This window comes from Myotis yumanensis, unplaced genomic scaffold (assembly GCF_028538775.1).
Source record: "Myotis yumanensis isolate MYYU_CA2020_CCGP unplaced genomic scaffold, mMyoYum1.0.hap1 SCAF_12, whole genome shotgun sequence".
In the NCBI taxonomy this organism is placed as follows: Eukaryota; Metazoa; Chordata; class Mammalia; order Chiroptera; family Vespertilionidae; genus Myotis; species Myotis yumanensis.
Window position 1 is genome coordinate 8133974 of NW_027223763.1, and position 18506 is coordinate 8152479.

An 18506-nucleotide genomic window follows, 5' to 3' on the forward strand; every position below is an offset into this window, starting at 1 on the left:
TGGCATCGCCCATGCTGACTTCTTCCACACAGATCCCACTTGGCACCCAGCACTGAGGGCCCGGGCCAGGTGTAGTGCTGTGTGGTGGCTCCTCACTAGCCATGGTCACCATCAGCATCTTAGGTGACCCAGGAGGTCCTCAGTGGACATCTGGCTGCCCAGGTGAAATGGGGTGTAGTGGGCTGCATGTGGCCCCTAAAGAGGTCCTCATCCCAATCCTTGGAGCCAGTGAGTGTGTGACCTTACATGCAAAAGGGATTTGGTGGGTGTGATTGAATGAATCCCTGGGTGGAATGTTCTCCCAGGTGATTCGGGTGGGCCCTAACTAACCACAAGTGTCCTTATGAGAGGGAGGTGGACAGTGATGTGGCTACAGGAGGAGGTGTGTCGGAGTGATGGGGTCCTGAGCCCAGGAATGTCGGTGGCAGAAGGAACCAGCCTGATGACACTTGCCTTTAGTCCAGTGAAACTGACTGTGGACTTCTCCCTGCAGAACAGTCAGTGATTTTATATTCCCGAGGCCATCAACTGTGGCGAGGGTTGCGGAAGCCACAGGAAACCCACCAGGGGCTTTGGTTCTTGCCGCCCTCACTGGGCTCGGGAAGGGCAGGCCTGTCCCTGTGAGGGGCAGGTTTTCTCCGGCCCAGTGCCCAGGTGTGCTCCACAGGGGCCACACCGAACCCTCAGACGTGGTCTGCACAGCTCTGCAGGCTGGTGCCCCCGGAACCCACCAGGCGGTAGCGGGAGCTTCAGCCGTGTCTGCGGGATGTTTCCTTCCAATTACCAAGCCCTGGGCTCAGACGCGTCTCCCTCCCTGTCTGCTGGGAAAACATCAGCTTCGGAGAGTGGGTCTGGGGGAGTGGGGAGGCAGCCCAGGGCAGCACCCTTGGCCAACTGTCACTCCCAGAAGGGCTGGTCACGTCAGCCACGAAAGTCCCCCTCTGTGCGAGTCTCAGGGCCATTCGCTTGAGATCAGTCCTGCTGTCCCTGAATACGTCAGTGCCCACAGGCCTTGCCTGATTGATTTCATCGACTTCCTACTGCTGCTATGTCCCTCCCAGGCTACAAGTCTCGTGGCCCCACACACAGCCAACAAATAAATCAACCCGGCGAACCAGAGCCTCCGTGCTGGGAACCACTAACATGGTCACTGCCTCGTTAGACGTGTTTAGGTGCCCAAGACAAGGACTCGAAGGGCTGCCTGGCCAGGGAGACTGAATGGGCTCCGGCTGCAGCTGCCTCTAGGACAGTGAGAACCTATGACATCCGTGTCAGAGGTGACACGCGAACTCATTTTTTTGGTTGATTTTTCTTTGTTAATTGGCATTTAAATATATAAAATAAATATAAAAAAAATAAGTCTTTGTTTTACTATGGTTGCAAAGATCAAAAAATTTCTATATGTGACACGGCACCAGAGTTAAGTTAGGGTTTTTCAAAACGCTGACACGCCGAGCTCAAAAGGTTCGCCATCACTGCTCTAGGAGCTGAGACAAAGGCCCAGGCAGGGAGCAGGGCTGCTCTCCAGTGGGAGGCTTGGTGGGAACACGGGCTGGGCCATGCGCGCCCATCCCACGCTGCTCAGCCTGCCTATCTGTCGGTTTATGTTTGGAGACCCTCACAGTTCACAGAGGCAAGACGCAGCTTATGGAAATCCCAAACGCAGAATGGAAAGATCAGGAGCCAGCCATCTGGACCAGGGACAGTGCCTATGAGGGCAGGACAGAGCTGCATCCTCCATGGGGACAGAAGCTGAGCTCACTTAGGCGTCCACTGGCCAAAGCAAAAAGGGAAACGCGATAGGCAGCAGCCCGCCAACCGCAGGCCCCGCCTCAGGTCAGGCCTGCCCTCCAGTGCCCAGGGCCGCCTCTGAGCCAGGTGCCACTCACGCCTCACAAGGAGGGCCATGGTGGTGGAGGTGAGAGAGGTGCAGGGTCCTGGTGCGCACCCAGACCATGGCCAGGAGGACCTGAGGTCAAAGCTCAGTTCTCATCAACCCCCCAATGGCCCCAGGGCAACTCAGCCTCCCACCTGCTTCAGTGCCCAGTATAAAATGAGGTCACACCTTGGACATGTGTGCACATGCACATACACACACACACCACACACATTCAAAATGGCATCCCCTGGCCCTCCATCCAGGACGGCCACCAGATCTGGGAATGGACCCAGACGCCACAGGCGGCTACCACCCATCCCTGGGTTCCCACCGAGCTGGTGGGGTGCGCCCTGCCCCGGCTGGATGCCCACCACGAATGCCCTGCCAAATGCCGCTGAGCTCACCTCATATAGCAAGCAGCCCAGGGACCAGATGTCGGACTTGAAGTTGTATCCGTTCTCGTGGATCCTCTCGGGTGACATGTAGTATGGCGTCCCCACTGAAACACAGCAAGGGGGTGGGTGCTTATTCCTTGTGCAGAGCACGGGGAAGGGGGAGGAGGGCAAGGGCTGGGGAGAGACCTGGGCTCCGTCTCACAGGGACCCTGGGCTGTGCCTTTCCCTCTGTCCCCTCTGCTGGGCCAGATGCTCCGCCTCAGTCTGTGAGTCTTAAGGCTGGAGTGCTCTGCTTCATCAAGGGACCCTCAGCTTGTTCCAGGGTGCACACAGCTGCAGGGGTGAACGCCGCCCCTCCTGTTTCCAGTGTCCCCTGGGAATAAGTCTGTGAAACCCAATTTTTACACTGGCAAGTCCTCAAACATTCTGAAGCATAATGCAAGACTTGCATGAGTTTTCAAGATAAAGATGAGAGACTTCAAAGACGCTCCACACTTGCAGTGGGCCCAGGAAGATGTGTCCCCAAGCCCCAGGGAGCAGTGACTGGGAAGAGTGGGAGAAGCTGGCGAGAGGAGGTGCCCCGAAGGCCACGTGGACAGCCCTCGTCCCGCCCCAGGGGGTCCTCTGCCGGCACCTGGGCAGGCAGAGCAGCAGCACAGTCTGACAGGGATGCTCAGACGCACAGCCAACAGCAGGTCTCAAATCCCCTTCCAGCAACATCCCCCTCAGACCAGCCAGCCTGAGCCACCCTCTCTCCTCACAGTGGGGCCCCGGCTCTGCATATGAAAGAGGCACCTGAGAAACCCTGACCTTCCTGCCTCTACCTAGAACGCCCAGATTTCAAACCCGGCCAGGTATCAGAGAACCGGGGACCTCAAAGCAGAGGCTGATTAAAGGGGCCCCGCTTCCCGAGATGCGCCTGTCAAAACAAACTTGGCCGTGGTTTGAAACGCTCGCGGTGTTTGAAACATGTTCATTAGCTATGAAAAAGGCAGATTCCACATGGAGGAAGGCTGGCGGCTGCGGGCTGCACGGCTTCCCTACACGGAGTTGAAATGGCTGGAGGAATGTGGTGTCACCGGCATCCATCATCCAGGCAGGACGGGGCCTCGCCTGGGCTGGACAGCGCGGCTGGGGCGAGGGGGGGCTGGGAGCTGCACCCCACGGGCCTGACCCGCTCCAGCCGCTCCCCAGCAGAGCTGAACTGCTCCTCCTAGCCTGGTGTCCTCACCAGTGAAATGCAGAGTCCGAGCTCATGGTGCCGGGGTCCCTCCCCCACCCTTTGGAGCCCTGGTTTCCCATGTAGAATGTGGGGATAGAGCAACCAGCAGGTTGAGGGGTTCGGGAAAGGCCCGGATGCTGGGAGGGAGAGGATGGCGAGAGCAGGGCAAGAGCCAAGGAGGTTCTGGAGCCCGAAGAGCAGGTTCCTTGGCGTTGGGCAGTGTGAGCTGCACTGGCCCCTCTGTTCTCCACCCCCAGCATCCCACCAGGCCCCATATCCTGAGGTCCCCTCCCCCTTGTCTCTCTCTCCCCTGCCAGCATTCACCTGGACAACTAACTGGCTTGGTCCCTCCTGTCCTGCCCATTCCCACCTACCCTACCCACCAAAGCCGGGGCCATGGCCCCCATGCCCAGCTGGCTCCTTGTCCCGCACAGGAGAAAGGCCAGACTCTCCACAGCAACACATGTACACACACACCCACATGCACACACCACAGTGCACGCACACACAGGCACCCCCCCACAGGCTCATCTATGTCACCGCGTATTATCACGTCCTCCTTAAATGAATTACCAGCTGACCCCAAGCCGAGCTACACATCGCTCTCGGGAGAGGCAGTGACCTTGGAAAATCACTCTACTGTTAGCAGCATTGACTTAACTTTACGTCGTTTGCATTCGTACAAGCACCTGCCAATTTCTAGTCCCCACACTGAGTATTGTGGGTGCAATTCTTTGACTCCACACAGCAGAGTGTGTTCCCAGGTACTGGGGTCTCACCCACTGATTCAGGGAGTCGGGTGGGAAACTGAGGTATGACCTCATCTCACCCTCGCCCCCCTTACTGCACCTGGGCTTCTCCATCTGATCACCTGCTCTGTGGCGACTCCCACCCCAGGTGCCTGGCGTGCTCAACGAGGCCAGACCTGGGCTGTACTGGTTAGAACCATGCTTGGTTCTTGGTGAAGCCTCTAAATGCATTTCCATCCCAGCCTGTAAGTCCAGAGGACGGGGCCTTCCCCTGAGTGGCAGGGCCTGGCACAAATCCTTCAGGGAATGAGTGAACAGACAGGTGCAGTTGGCATCCTAGGCCTGATCAATTCTGCACTTGCAGTCCCCTGAGACCCCCCCCCCCCCCCCCCCACCTTCCCTCTCTGGCATCAGTTTGTCTTGCTATGACAGTTTGTGTCACTAAAAACGCAAGGGACACGGCAGACAAGGCAGGCACCACTGGCCAGATAGATGTGACCTCCTGTGACCTCCTACTCAGGTGTCAGCACTCAGAACTGGGATTTACCTGCTGAAACGCGTTTTCTAGGCCAACTGTTCCCAGGTGTCCCGGGCTGCTGGGCTGGGAGGGGGGAGGCCCAGGGACACATCCATGCAAGGCTCTTAACCACACTGACACGGTCCCTCGGGGAACCTGGCTGGGAGGACCGTCTACCCACTTGGCACATGTTCCACAGGCCCATCTGATGCCTGCAGGGGCACACACGTGGGCGTGCTGGCACTCAACAAGGAAGGAGGCTCCACCCGCTTCCCTGAGGCCAGGACAAGCCCCAGGTCCTGCACGCCCAGCTGTGATGGGCTTCTCCCCTGGAGTCTGGGTGCTCGGTGCCCTGGGTGTCCCTGCACCCAGAGCTCCTCAGGACCCAAGCCCACGTCCCAGCACCCGGGCTTGTGCCTGGAGAGGAACCGGCCCCCTGAGGGCTCCGGTACCCATTCCCTTCTCTGAGCCTCAGTTTCCTCACCTGTCAAATGGAGAGAATAAGCCTCGGTGGGATGATTTTTGAAAAGCAAATGCCTTTTCAAGCAGCTTGTAAGCCTTGCCTTCTTTGTTGACTCACCTCTTGGGTGAGTTCAGTGACTACACAAAACTGAAATAAAGGGCAGGCCTGGGAGGGGCCGAGGCAGCCCCATGCCCCTGGTTTCCGGGGGGAGCTCAGCACTGTGCCTGCACACACTGGGCCTTCAGGGGACGGTTCCACCTGTCCCCATACCACGCCATCCTGGGACTGACTGTGTCTGTCCCTCACCAGTCTGGGGGCCCCTGAAAACAGGGAAGGCTGCCTAACCTCATGTCCTCTACCCAGTCCAGGGAAGGGAGAAGGAAGGAATGTATGCCCTGCAGCCAGGTCAGGGCTGGCGGCCTGGGAAAGCCAGCAGGCCCTGACCCCGCTACCTGATGGGTAGGTTACTCCTGACCGGACTGAGAGGTGGTGTGAGGCCCTGCCGGGCCCTGGGTGTGAGCCGGCCTCAATCCCACCCTGACTCCAGCCCCAGGCCGCCCAGTCACGGCTGCTGAGAAGCAGGGCCTGCTCTCCCAGCCCCACAATTTGTCTTGCAGCTGCTGCCGTTGCTCGGAGCGAGACACTTGCTTGTAGCTTGTGAGCTGTGTATAGGCAAATCTTTCATTTTTCTTTCATTACGCCGGCGTGTACTGTCACTTAATTTTTATGTATGCAATCCTTCCTGACAAATATGATCTGCTGCCTGGTAATTCGTCTGACGCTCATTCTGTTCCTCGCTCTAATTACGGCTCCTATGCCTGACACCGAGGCAGCCGCTCTGCCACCGCTGGGTACCGCACCTGTCAGCCCGGCCATGGCATGACTAATGCCCTTTCATGCCAGCCTCGTGTTAGCAAATACAGAGGCGGGGAGGGGGCTGGGGAAGGCAGCGGCAGGGGGAAATGAGATTTGCATAAACCCTGCCAATGGGTCTGCAGCTCAGGAGAGGAGGTGGTTGCCAGGGCAACGTGGCTGCCACCACAGCAGCCCCACATAGTAGGTGTGCACAGATGCATAATTCATACCCCTGCATCCTTCCTGAGTCATGAGCCGATGGCAATGACTTCAACCTCTCCCAGCTAACGGGTGTGCAAGCCTCAGTCCGCGGCTTGCAGAATCTCTTGGGGTAAGGAGGTCTTTCTCCTGCATCTTGGAGACTTCAGGTCTGGGGCTTTGGCTCTGCACTGCCCCCCTCTGTTCTGGGGCCACGACCCCGGGAGGTCAGCTCCCACCCACTACGCCCAGCAGCCGCTCGCTAGGAGGCCTCGGGAAGAGCTGGGCTTGCGGGGGCGGCCTTTACCCGAGTCTCAATTCCTTCTCATTAATATAATAAGCACAGCAGTCAAGTCGATAAACCCGTGCTGTCGCTGAGCCCGACGTATTCCTGCCCGTTCCTAATGATGTGATCGTAACCGGCTCCGACGAGCACGGCAGCCTCTCTCTCCCCAGTGGATGGAGCAGGGCTGGGCCTGAGGGGCATGGGAGCCAGTGGCTTTCACTCTTCCCTCTGACGGTGTCACCTGGGTTTCCGGCCTTTTGAAACTCTAAAACCAGAGACCTGCAGAGTCCCAAACTGACAGACACACTGATTTTCACAGACAGGGTCTGAGGGGCCCGGGAAAGACAAGGTGTCCCCGGGAGCAGTGGGTGGCCGAGCTCTGGGGAAGCCCCAGCATAGTCTACACGCCCCCCCCGCCCGCCCCCCCCCCGCCCCCCCCACTCCGGTGGAGGATGCGTGGGCTGGGCCAGGCCTGCATCAGGGGCTGGGCTGGGACTCGAACTCCTGGATTTCAGACTCCTCGCTCGCTATTTGAGGCCTGAATGGAGTGTCACAGACTCATGGGACACGGGTTCTTTCCTTCTTGAGCTAACGGAAGACCAGTAACGTGCCGGGCATCCTCCAGGGTGAGATGGAGCTGAGAGTTTCACCCCCACACACACATGCACATACACACTCACATGTGCACACACACACACTGGCATGCACACACACTCACACGCTCACACCCCTATAAGCAGCTCAGAGCTGCTGCTCTCGAGGGCTAGCACATTTCTCCTGATGGCGCACTGCACTGAGCGCCCGGAAGCCATCAGGGCTGTACGAACAGGGAGTTTCCACTCGGAAAGTGTCTTCCAGAAGCACCCCCGTCCCCGGAGGCTGCGTGCACGCCTGGCCTGCGCAGGCCCCCAGGTCCGAGGACGGCGGACACTGGCTGGGCCGTGCAGAGTGGTTTTCCAGGGGGGCGTTCCCAAGCACGCAGAGGGGAGCCTGGGAGGCCTTCCTCCACCAACCACCCCAAAGGGCCGGGAACTGGCTCCGGGAAAGGGGGACGCCTGCCCGACTGAAACGTTCCCCCTTTGCCTTGTTGTAACACATGGGGGGCTTTGCTGGCTTCTCTATTGCGGTTAAATGTAAAATTCCCCCTCCACCATTGTTCCAGGTTTCCCATGCAGTTACGTAGCCGGCATATGGGTTCTGAAGCTCAACACTTCACGTGACCCGAAACACACACCCGACCCAGGACTTGGCACCCCACACTCCTGGGATGGTGCTTGCCCACTGAGCTTGGCATTCAAGGCCCCACTGCCTTCCTTTTCTCCCGAGGTCCTGGGGACCCTGCTCTCCAGCTCACCCAGTTCCTATTCACTCCTCAGGGTCCAGCCACAGTGCCACCTCCTCCCGGGCACTCAGCCCCCACAGCTTCAAAACTGCCCGTTCCAGGAGCAAAGACTGGACACGGCTCGAATGGCCCCCGGCAGGAGGAAAGGACCGCGTGCGGTGCACCCGGAGGTGGGCCACTCCGTGGCAACGAGAAAGTCGGGGTGACGACCCTGGGCCGCCGCAGAGCCACAGCTCCCGTCCCGCTGGGCTCAGTCCTCCTTTCCTGGACACAGGCCCAGCCAGGACCCCCGAGTCCGGGTTTACTCCCTCTGGGTCACCGTTCTGAAGAGCGAGTAACGTTTGGGGTTCAGTAAGGCACTTTCCGCGCTGACTCTCCCCAAAGGCACTGTGGGGAGATTGTCCACATCTCCCCCATGGTCACGGTCACGGGGCTGGGGCTGCTGGGGCGCGGGCAGCCCCCTTACCTAGGGAGTGGGCCGCGGTGGTCTCGGAGCTGAAGAAGCGGCCCAGGCCGAGGTCCCCGAGCTTCACGACGCCCGTGGCCGTGATGAACACGTTGGCAGGCTTGATGTCTGCAGGGGAAGGAGAGGGGGCTGCTGTGGGGTCAGGGGGCAGAGCACGAGGAGGTCTGGGGTGGGGGGCCCAGCCCTCTGTCCTGCTCCCTCTGAGCCAGCCCAGCTCTGCCCGGCTGTGGGCCCTTGAGATGCAGCCTCATTGTCCTCACCTGTGGGCGGGCCTAACTATTTACTCCACCGGCTGCTGTGAGGTCTAGGAGGGCAGGGATCTTTGTGCTGCTGTCCTTTTGTGTGCCTAGAATGGCGTCCGGCACACAGCAGGTACCATTGCAGGAGAACGTATGTAACAAGCGAGCCAGTGCTCAGTGAGGCTGCTGGCGCCGTTCACGGGCCGGGCAGTGCCCGCGGACGCTGGCGAACACAGGTGGGTGAACGAGGGAGGAATCAGTGAGGGAACCTGTGTGAAGCACCGGCACCTCCTTCCTCACCGCGCAGGACGCCGACTTCAGGAAACACTCCTTTGTGGGATCTCATTTCCTTTGCCCGGCTGACTCCCTCTAAGGCAGCGGTTCTCAAGCTGTGGGTCTCGACCCCTTTGGGGGTCGAAGGACCCTTTCACAGGGGTCGCCTACATACATCCTGCATATCAGATATTTACATGGCCATTCATAACAGTAGCAACATTACAGCTATGAAGTAGCAAAGAAAATAACTTTATGGTTGGGGGTCACCACAACATGAGGAACTGTGTTAAAGGGTCGCGGCATTAGGAAGGTTGAGAACCGCTGCTCTAAGACCTCGAAGCCCCTATTGAAAGTTCCCTTTACTGAGCTGCTGCCCGTGTCTCCCCGGCTAGCCCCTCCCCCCATCCTTGCTGCACCCTCCTCTGTGCTGGCCCCAGGCTGGTACGGGGGGCTGGCGACATGTACCGAGCCTGGTCCCTGTGTCTTGGGGTCCAGGTAACCGTCAGGCTTTTACACCCACGAGGGCGAGGCCCCTGCCATGGGGTCGAGGCATGTGTGTGCAGTGGGGCCCAGGGCCACACACGCCCACTCAGTGACCTCACTGAGGGCAGACAAGATGCTCGCCACAAAGTGGTCAAGGTTCCTCGGGGTGTCCCGGGCGCCACGCGGGCGGCGCGCACGCACCTCGGTGCATCACGCGGCGGGAGTGCATGTGCTCCACGGCGCTGCACAGCTGCACGAAGTACTTCCACACCGTCCTCTCGGGGATGAGCCGCTTCTGCTTCTTGAAGTACTGTGGTGGGGGGACAGACAGAGGGACAGGCCGGTGAGGGGCGGAGAGGCAGCGGGTGGCGCCTGGCCCGGGGTGCACGGTCCCCGAGTTCACAGCGATCCTTCGGCCCTGATTGCCCTCCGTGGCCCCTTGTGCACCCCCACTCGGGGGTGAGCTCCCTGTACGTGGGTGTCCTGTCAGCGTGGCTGAATGGAGGCCTGGGCCACACCCCGAAGGCTGCTCTCAATCACACTGTTTCTGGAAGCCCCTGGACACATGTCCGTCCCCCCCCCTCCCTCCCTCCCCCCTAGCCTGACAGGGAGCGCCTTGCAGGAGTGGGCTGCCGTGGCCTCTCCCTCCCAGCCGCGGCCTGGCCCAGCATGGGGACGTCCAAGCCGGGCTTGCGGGTTAAACCACAGCTGCCCCCTCCTCAGAGCTGGCGAGTCTCAGCCCACGTGATCGTGCACAACAAACACGGCAGAACCTCAGGGGAATGGCCTGGCGTTCTCAGACGGATCCCGGGTTTCGACAAGCATTCACCTGCTTCGCTGCCTGAGAAAACATTGACTGCTCCAGAAAGCAAAACGCCACCCCAAACCACCCAGGCTGCGCCACGCAAACCAGGAGCACGTCCTGCCCACAGGGCAGAGGGGCGTCTGGTGAACCTTTGCTGAGCGCCGGCCACGTGCTGGCCCTGAGCAGGGGACTGTACCCATCTGGCCGACGAGGACGCTGAGGGCTACATGCAGCCAGCATGGGCAGTCCCAGCTGGGCCCGGGCCTCTGCCAGAAAGCCCAGCTCTTACCCCTCTTCCAATGACACCGGCGGCCACCTGACGGGGGACTGAGCTGGGGCTGGACCCGGGCACCGCCAACTGGGACAGTCACCGCCGGAACCCCGGCCTGGCACTAAATGCACCCCCCTGCTGCCCCCCCACCAGGCTCCCAGCACAGACCCCCCAGCACAGGACCCCATGCCCCCAGGGGCCGGGCTGGGCCGGGGTGTTATTTACGCCGTGATGTCAGCTAAACCTCATCACAGCATTTAAGTGGGACGCGAGGTGGTGATTTTCTAAATGTCACGGCCAATAAGCGCCGTGTGACATTTCGCGGGAAGGCGCCGGGTCTCTGGTGGGTTTGGGGTGGTGGCAGTTCCGGGCTTCAGCTGTAAACAATGCTAGTGCCGTGGCTGTGGCCACAATGCCTGGCCCCTGGTTCCCATGCGTCTCTTGGGACAGGGTTGGACACGGAGGTTCGGGGAAGGGAGAGATTTGATTTGCCCCGTTACCCCTGCCCCCCGACGGTCAGACTCCATGGATTGAGAGTGGCAAGTGGTCTGGGGTCTCCTGGGGCTGACGGTCTGGTGCCCTCACTGTGGGCCACATTCCGGGTCTCTTCTCCATCACCTCTGCTCCTCCCCCACCCCCAGCCCCCGCTGGGCACCCAGTCCTTCTTCTAGAACACAAAGCCGACCATGTTCCTTCCACCACGCATCTCAGGAAGCTTCCCAGTGACCTCAGGGCAAATCCCCAATTCTGAGCTTGGACCACGAAGCCTGGGCGGTCCGATGCCTCCCCGTCCACACTGCTCTCCTGGACCAAGTGCTCTGTGGACCCTCAGTTTTCCATCCTCTGGGCTCTTGCACAAACGGTTCTGCCACTGGACTTGGGGTCTCCCCTCGGGTCGGCTCAGGTGTCCCCGCACCTGGAAGCCCCTCCTGGCCGGCAGGCCTGAACTGGGCTTGTTCCCGCTGGCTCACACCGATGGTTCGCGGCTCCGCTCTGCGCCCATCCCCCCTCGGTTAGAAGACAGCTCCCCCGGGGCAGCACCCATGGGGCAGCACCCCTCGGTCTCAGGACGGGCCTGCACACAGCGGGGGCAGGGTGCATGCGTGTTCAGTGGGAGCATGACATGTGAAGGAGAAACAGTGTCGGTGGGGGGAGAAGGAAGAACTAAGACATGAGAGAGCACATCTGTTCCCACCAGGGATGTGTGGAGATTAACATCCCTGCAAATGCATTAATATGTCAACGAAAATATGAAAGCAGGTGATAACAGCTCAAGTAATGCTGCTTCCCAGAGACGCCCGTATTCCTAGGAGCCAAATTTCAGAAGAGCAAGTGCCAAGCAATTGCTCAATCCCCAGCGCCTGGTGGGAATGACAGAGAATACACGTTTGGTTCCATTCGAAAGTGCGGCTGGGAGCTGAGCAGGGGGGGGGTGGGGGGGTGGGGTAGGGTGGAGGGGGGTTGGGGGTAGAGGCGGGGAGGGTGGGGGAGGGAGGCAGTGCTTGAGCCGGCCCACCCTTGCTCAAGAGCAGACAGTCTGGGCCTGGGAGGGAGGCGATGGGGACTCACAAGAGTGGCCTGCAGACTCACGTGAAGCCAGCAGTGAAGGCCTTGAGAGAGAAACAAGGAGTAGGGCTAAGGGCTCGGGCCTGGCGGTCCCACTTGGAGGCTGTGCCGCCACAGGCAGGTGACTAAACCTCTCTGAGCTTTGCTGAGAACAGTGTGGACTCAGTGAGTGATGCTAGTGGTCAGCACATTGTGGCCCACAGGAGGTGCTCCGTCAGGGGCTGCGATGATCCCTGATCCTAGACCAGGGGTGGGCAAACTTTTTGACTCGAGGGCCACAATGGGCTCTTAAACTGGACCGGAGGCCGGAACAAAAGCATGGATGGAGTGTTTGTGTGAACTAATATAAATTCAAAGTAAACATCATTACATAAAAGGGTACGGTCTTTTTTTTTTTTTTAGTTTTATTCATTTCAAACGGGCCGCATCCGGCCCGCGGGCTGTAGTTTGCCCACAGCTGTCCTAGACTCATGTGGACCTGGTCCCGGCCCCCGCAGGTGGGGTGAGGGGTGGCGTGCCGGGAGGGCGCGTGGAATGCACAGCGAGAGCCAGGCCTGGCCCTGAGCCGGCCTGTGGAACTTGGCAAGTCAATCAACTCGCGGAGACTCCTGGCCTTGCCGCCGGGTGGGAATGAGGACGCCCCTCAGGGGCTGGAGGCGCCTCAGGGAAACCATCTTGGGAACGAAATCCACTAGAGGGTCCCGGCCTCTAAACAGAGACCTGGGCTACAGACCCAGCTCCGTCCCCTCACTGCTGGGTATCCTCAGGGAAGTCTCTTAACCTCTCTGGGCTCAGTTTTCCCATCTGTAAAAGGAGGCAACTGGACCCACAAGACACTTTCCCAGATTCCGTGAGCTGGTGGGGTCTGACCTAGTGCAGGTTTCTGTGCCTGCTCCTCCTGTGAGGCAGGAGAAGTGGCCATGAGCCCATGGCAGGCTGGGACCATGGGGGTGGGAGAGGGATCCTTTCTGTCTATGGCCGGCCTTCTCACAGCACATGGGGACGGGGCCTGAGGCCTGTGGGCTCAGCAAGCGGGGCTGAGTGTCCCAGAGGCCCGAGGAAGGGCTGCCTGACCCTGGGCAGCTCCCGGGCCCTGCCTGCCCCCTGGCACCCTCACCTTGATCATCTGCGAGAGGTCGCCCGCGTCAGCCAGCTCCAGCACAATGTTCAGCTCGTTGTCCTCAATAAACGAGTCCAAGTACTTGATGATGTTCGGATGGTTCAGTTGCTGCCCAAGGAGAGAGAGAGAGAGAGAGAGTGTCAGTGAGAGATGGTACAGCCTCAGTGCCTGCCCCGGGCTGGCACCCCCCTGGCACCCACGAACGCGGCCCTGGCATTTGCTGGAGAGGTGAGTGTCTTATGGAAAAGGCCTGTGCTTGGGAGTCAGGCAGAGCTGGGTGACGCTGGGAAAGCTGGGTGACATTCTGCATCTCAGCCTCAGTTTCCTCATCTGTAAAATGGGCATAGTGCTGTGACGATTTGATGAACACCCTTGAAACGTCCAACAAAGTGACCAGAGGGAAGGACAGAGGGCAGGGCTAAGAGTAAAGGGCACATCAATATAAGGTCCCCTCTTCTTGGAATCTCTGCACCCGGGGCCTTTCGGATCTGCCTCCCGCGCTGGACTGCATCCCCTGTGCTCAAACACGGTGCCGAGCCGTGAGTGTGTAGCCGCTGTGTTCCAACATGGCTGCCGTCCCGCCCCACGCCCAGCGGCCTCGGCACCGGGAGGCCTTGGTTTCGGGTCCTGGCATGAAAATATGAACAAGTCGCCCAGCGGCCCCTCTGAGAACGGCGTTTCCCTTTGTTATGCAGGAAACACCTCCTGCCCTGGCACATCCTGTTGACTTCCCATGGGCAGGCGGGAGCTGGGTCGGTGGCCTGGAAAGGGGCTGGCGTGGCCCTCCCGTGACCACAGGGCTGCCGCTGGCAGAGCACCTGGCACACACCAGAGCTACCTGAGCTCCTCCAGCATCTGCTCACTAGTTCCCCGACACCTGAGGACGGCACAGCTGTCCTCACCCCCTTGGACAGATGAGGTGACTGAGGGCCCAAGCAGTCAACAGCTCGCCCACAGCCACACAGCTCGTGAGCCAGGGCGTGCCCGCCCCTGAAGCCCACGGTCATCGGCACTCAGCTGCCCGCCTGGGGCAGGGCCAGAGCCGCACCCCAGCAGGCCAGTTCACACCACGCCCGCCTGCTCCACCGAAGGGCTGTGCTCACACGTTTCTGCACCCAGGGACCCGAAACAGGCGGGCTCAGCTCAGTCCACACGCGTGTGCAATTCCTTACTCGGTGTGGATGGCACACGTGTGTTCTTGGCCAAGGGTGGGGAAAGAGGAGGAGGGTGACTGGGACAGCTAGTCACCAGGTTGGGGAATCAGGAAGAGTCCCCACATCACAACAGGCTTCCAAAGTTGACCATCATGTAATAGTTTAAAATGTTATCTGAAGGCCTGGCCAGTGTGGTTCAGTGGTTGAGGGTCAACCTATGAACCAGGAGGTCACGGTTTGATTCCTGGTCAGGGCACTTGCCCAGGTTGTGGGCTCGATCCCCAGTGTGGGGCGTGCAGGAGGCAGCCGCTCAATGATTCTCTCTCATCACTGATGTTTCTATCCCTCTCTCCCTCTCCCTCTCCCTTCCTCTCTCTGAGGTTTGGCTCAGTGGATAGAGTGTCAACCTGTGAACTGAGGGGTCCCGGGTTCGATTCCGATCAAGGGTTCATGCCTGGGTTGCTGGCTTGATATTGGGCGTGCAGGAGGCAGCCAAGCAATGATTCGCTCTCATCATTGATGTTTCTATTCCTCTCTCCCTCTCCCTTTCTCTCTGAAACCAATAAAAATATATATTAAAAAAATAAATAAAATATCAGAAAAAATTATAATGTTATTAGAAAAAAAATTATAATGTTATTAGAAAAAAGTTATAATGTTATTTTGACCTGTAACAGTTGGAGTTAAGAACAGCTCCCTACAAGCCGCCCGGCTCCAGCCCTGTCACCATGACTCACCGAGATGCACTGTTACCACATGTAAGTCCTGAGTGTGGCATCAGAGGCCACCACAACCTGGCCCCCCAATCCACACTGCGGGGGCTCCTGCAGCAGCTCATCTCCGCCTTCCAGGCTCTGGAACAGGCCCCGGCCTCCGCAGGGCTTCCCCTGGCTCCAGGGCCCCGAGTTGGCCAGCAGCGCCCTGAAGGGTCACCCTCTGCTGCCTGCCTTGAAGCCCAGGGCAGGGCCAGGCCCGAGAGCCCAGGGCAGGGCCCGGCAGATGAGCTGCTCATTTGAAATCCCGCAGCTGTGGCTTTGAAGAATGTCACTGCCACCAGTAGCCCCCCTTTAAGAAGCTACGAAGAAAGGCTCTCCTGTTTCCCGGGAAGGGAGGAAGACGCCGAGCAAGCACCTACTGTGTGCTCTGTTGCACCAGGCCCTCTTCAGATACTATTTTATTTAATCCTCTCAATCTGCCTACATCCTTTGAGGCAGGTGTTCTCACCATTGAGCAGATGCTCAGGGAGGTAAAATCACTGGCTTAAGGTCACACAGCTTGTAAATTAAGACACTGGGATTTGAACCCAGATTCCTTGGCCTCGAGCTGCTGCCCTTCCTCCTCCTCCTCCCCCTCTTCTTCCTCCTCCTCCTCCTCCTCCTCCTGCTCATCCTCCATCACTACCAAGATCTCAGCAGCATCCCACACCTGGGGGGTAGGGAGGGATCCCCAGGAGAGAGCAGCCCTGGCCAGGGCCAAGTCTAGCACAGAATGTCCTATAATCTCTGACTCTAGGGAAGCCAATGCAGATGCCACCACCATCCGCACCATGCACGCCCCCCTCCCCGCTCAGGCCCTGGGCCGTCTGCCCTTTACACGCCCGGCCCAGTCAGTCCTGTTCCAGCTCAAGGAAGGGCTGTTCACTGAGACCACCCATTCAGGGCTCTCACCTTCAGGAGGCCGATCTCCTTGACGCAGTCCTGCCTGGCCTTGGCGTCCATCATCTCAAATATCTTGGGTGAGAGGAAAAAGAGAAACAGGACGGTTAAAACCCCGCACCCAGTGTCCTGCTCAGCCACCTCCTTGCTGAGCGGCCCTACCCTGTGAGGACAATAGTTCTGCTCAGTGGCCCCGCCATGTGCCAGGCGCCATGCTGCCCGCTTTAGGCTGAATCCTCAGGGCGACTCCCAGGAGGCAGGAAGTACTGTCACTGACTCACAGAGGAGGCGACTGAGGCCCGGAAAAGCCCATCGACCTGCTGAGGTCACACTGAGAAGTGGCAGGCCAGGAAACACACGCAGAGCCTCAGTCTTCACCTCTGCACATGGGGCCAATAGCCCGAGCTGGACAGAGTGAGAAGGTGAAGTTCCGCCCTTGGCACCTCGACCCCTCCTGCCCCCGACCTCCAGAGCTCACTCAGGGTGGGGCCCCCAGGGCCTTCTGACTTACAGGAACAGAGAGACGGTGGGCGGGCCCGCAGCCTCGTCACCAAATCCCTCACGACACAAACCAACCCGGACAAAAGGAGCCCGAGAGCCCCTCCTTGGGAAACAAAGGGCAGAACGTGGTCCTTTTCTGAACAGAGGCGCCCGTTTCTCCTCCGGGACCTGAAGCCGCGTGTGAGTCCAGGATCAACAAGGAAACTGATGCCAGATCTTCCGGCGGGAGGCCTCCACCCGGCTGCCACCCTGTGACTGCGCCTGAGTCGCCGCCTCTGCCCAGGCTGCTAATCTCGTACAGGGGTTCGGGACGCTGCGGAGGAGGCAACACCATCTCCTGCAGCGAAGCAGCGTGCCAAGGGGCCCAGCGGCTCTCAGTGAAATGCTTCCTGGCCAGAGTTTGCTGCTTACAACCGTCTGCTCAACCCCCTTCTGCCCTTTAGGAGGGACATGGGGGCTGGGAGGACACTCCAGCCCAGACGGACCAGCCAGTGCAGGCAGCAGGGTCGTGGGCCCTAGTCCCTCTGAGGGCCTGGCGAGTCATTCTCTGCTCGGCACCGTTTTCCTCTTCTGGGCGGTGGGATGCTAGTCCTCAGCCAGGGCTGTTGTCAAGGCTCCGTGAGCTCCCAGCAGGCCCCCGTGCACACAGTAGGTGCTCAGGGCATGCTCAGTGTTTTCCTTTACGGCTCAGATGGAACTTTCAGGAGTCCGCCTGGTTCTCTCCATACCCATCGAGCTGGGAACTAATTTCCCTCCTTTACAGAGGAACGGCAGGGAAGGGAGGGGGTGTGGGGAGGGACTGGCCCCGGGCCGCCACGGTCAGACACAGAAGTGGGCTCCTGCAAGGCAGCTCTGACCCGTGGGGTCGCTGGCTCACCTGCACCTTCTTCAGAGCCACCGTCTTCCTGTCCAGCAGGCAGGTGGCCTTGTACACCTCGCTGAACTGCCCTCGGCCGATCTTCTTCTCGATCTGGAAGTCTGCCAGCGAGCAGCGGAAAGACAGGGCGTTCGGGTGCCTCTGGAGGGGGGACAGAGGGCGTCGGCATCCAGCCAGGCCGAGGTGGAGTGCTGCCCTTCCCAGCGCCCGTGGGTGAAGGGGGGCTCTGATCGCCACCCGCTGTCCTCCTCGCCGCCCCGCCCCCCGTGCTCTCCACACCCGCCCCAGGTGCTCCCCGCGAGGACCCCGCTCTGCAGCTGAGAAACAGGCTGCTGGCTCCCCCACAGCCCTTATCACGCCCCCTCACGATCTGATCACTGGCTTGGCGGCTACGTTCTGTCTGCCTCCCCCCGCACCCCTCCACGGGCCTCTCCAAGAGTGGGCTCCTGCCTCAGTGCCCTCCATGTCCCCTGAGCCAAGGCAAGTGCTGGGCCTGTTTGTTAAATGACACACGGAATGTGCTCATAACTGGAGCTCAGTGGGTCTTTGTGACGTCCACGGTCACTTCTGAGTGCAGCCGAAATCACACACCCCAGACAAAGGTGACGTCAGCGCCTGGAGGAATCACACGTACTCAGGGAAATATGACACGCCGTCGTGTATGAGGACCTACTGTGTGTCAGTTACTGTACTGGCTGCTTAGACAGATTTTGACTTACATCTTCGAACAGCCTTGTAAATTATGAATCCCATTTTATAAATAAGAAAAGGGGGGCACGGTCCCCCAGCCAGGCAGTGGAGCTGGGACTTGAATGCACTGCTGGGTGGGTGACATGGGGCAGGGACCCTCCCGCGCTGGGCCTCAGTTTCCCCCCTGGGACTTGAAGTGTTTGGAGGATGTGATCTCTAAGGGTCCTTGCTCTGGGAAGCTGGGCTGCTTCTCCTCAGGATGAGTGCTGAGTCCCCGCACCACCGCCCCCCAGGGCTGGCCCCAGAGCCCGGCTGCCCGCTCCCCACCCTCCAGGAAGCTCCCAGAGGACGTGGGTGACATCCCAGCCGGCTAGCTGCCGCTCCAGCTGCACATCTGCATATGCGATGACCCAGATTTGCATTTCCTGTCACAACCCATTCGACCTAATTAGAGGAATGAGCTCCTGTGGTGGGGCAGGTCACTGGGGCAGCAGCAC

The 18506-nt window shown here is 59.7% G+C and overlaps 1 protein-coding gene across 4 annotated transcripts in view; it reads right to left on the reverse strand.

Annotated features, from left to right (window-relative positions):
- NEK6 (NIMA related kinase 6) overlaps window positions 1-18506 on the reverse strand; it is an 82580-nt gene that overhangs the window by 7765 nt on the left and 56309 nt on the right. For all 4 annotated transcript variants that reach the window (XM_070430710.1, XM_070430706.1, XM_070430707.1 and 1 more), the window contains exons 3-8: window positions 17320-17460; window positions 15954-16016; window positions 13130-13240; window positions 9572-9680; window positions 8373-8480; window positions 2284-2378 (exon numbers count right to left, since the gene is read on the reverse strand). In XM_070430710.1, coding sequence (XP_070286811.1) covers window positions 2284-2378; window positions 8373-8480; window positions 9572-9680; window positions 13130-13240; window positions 15954-16016; window positions 17320-17460 — 627 coding nt within the window. The remainder of the gene's footprint in view (window positions 1-2283; window positions 2379-8372; window positions 8481-9571; window positions 9681-13129; window positions 13241-15953; window positions 16017-17319; window positions 17461-18506) is intronic.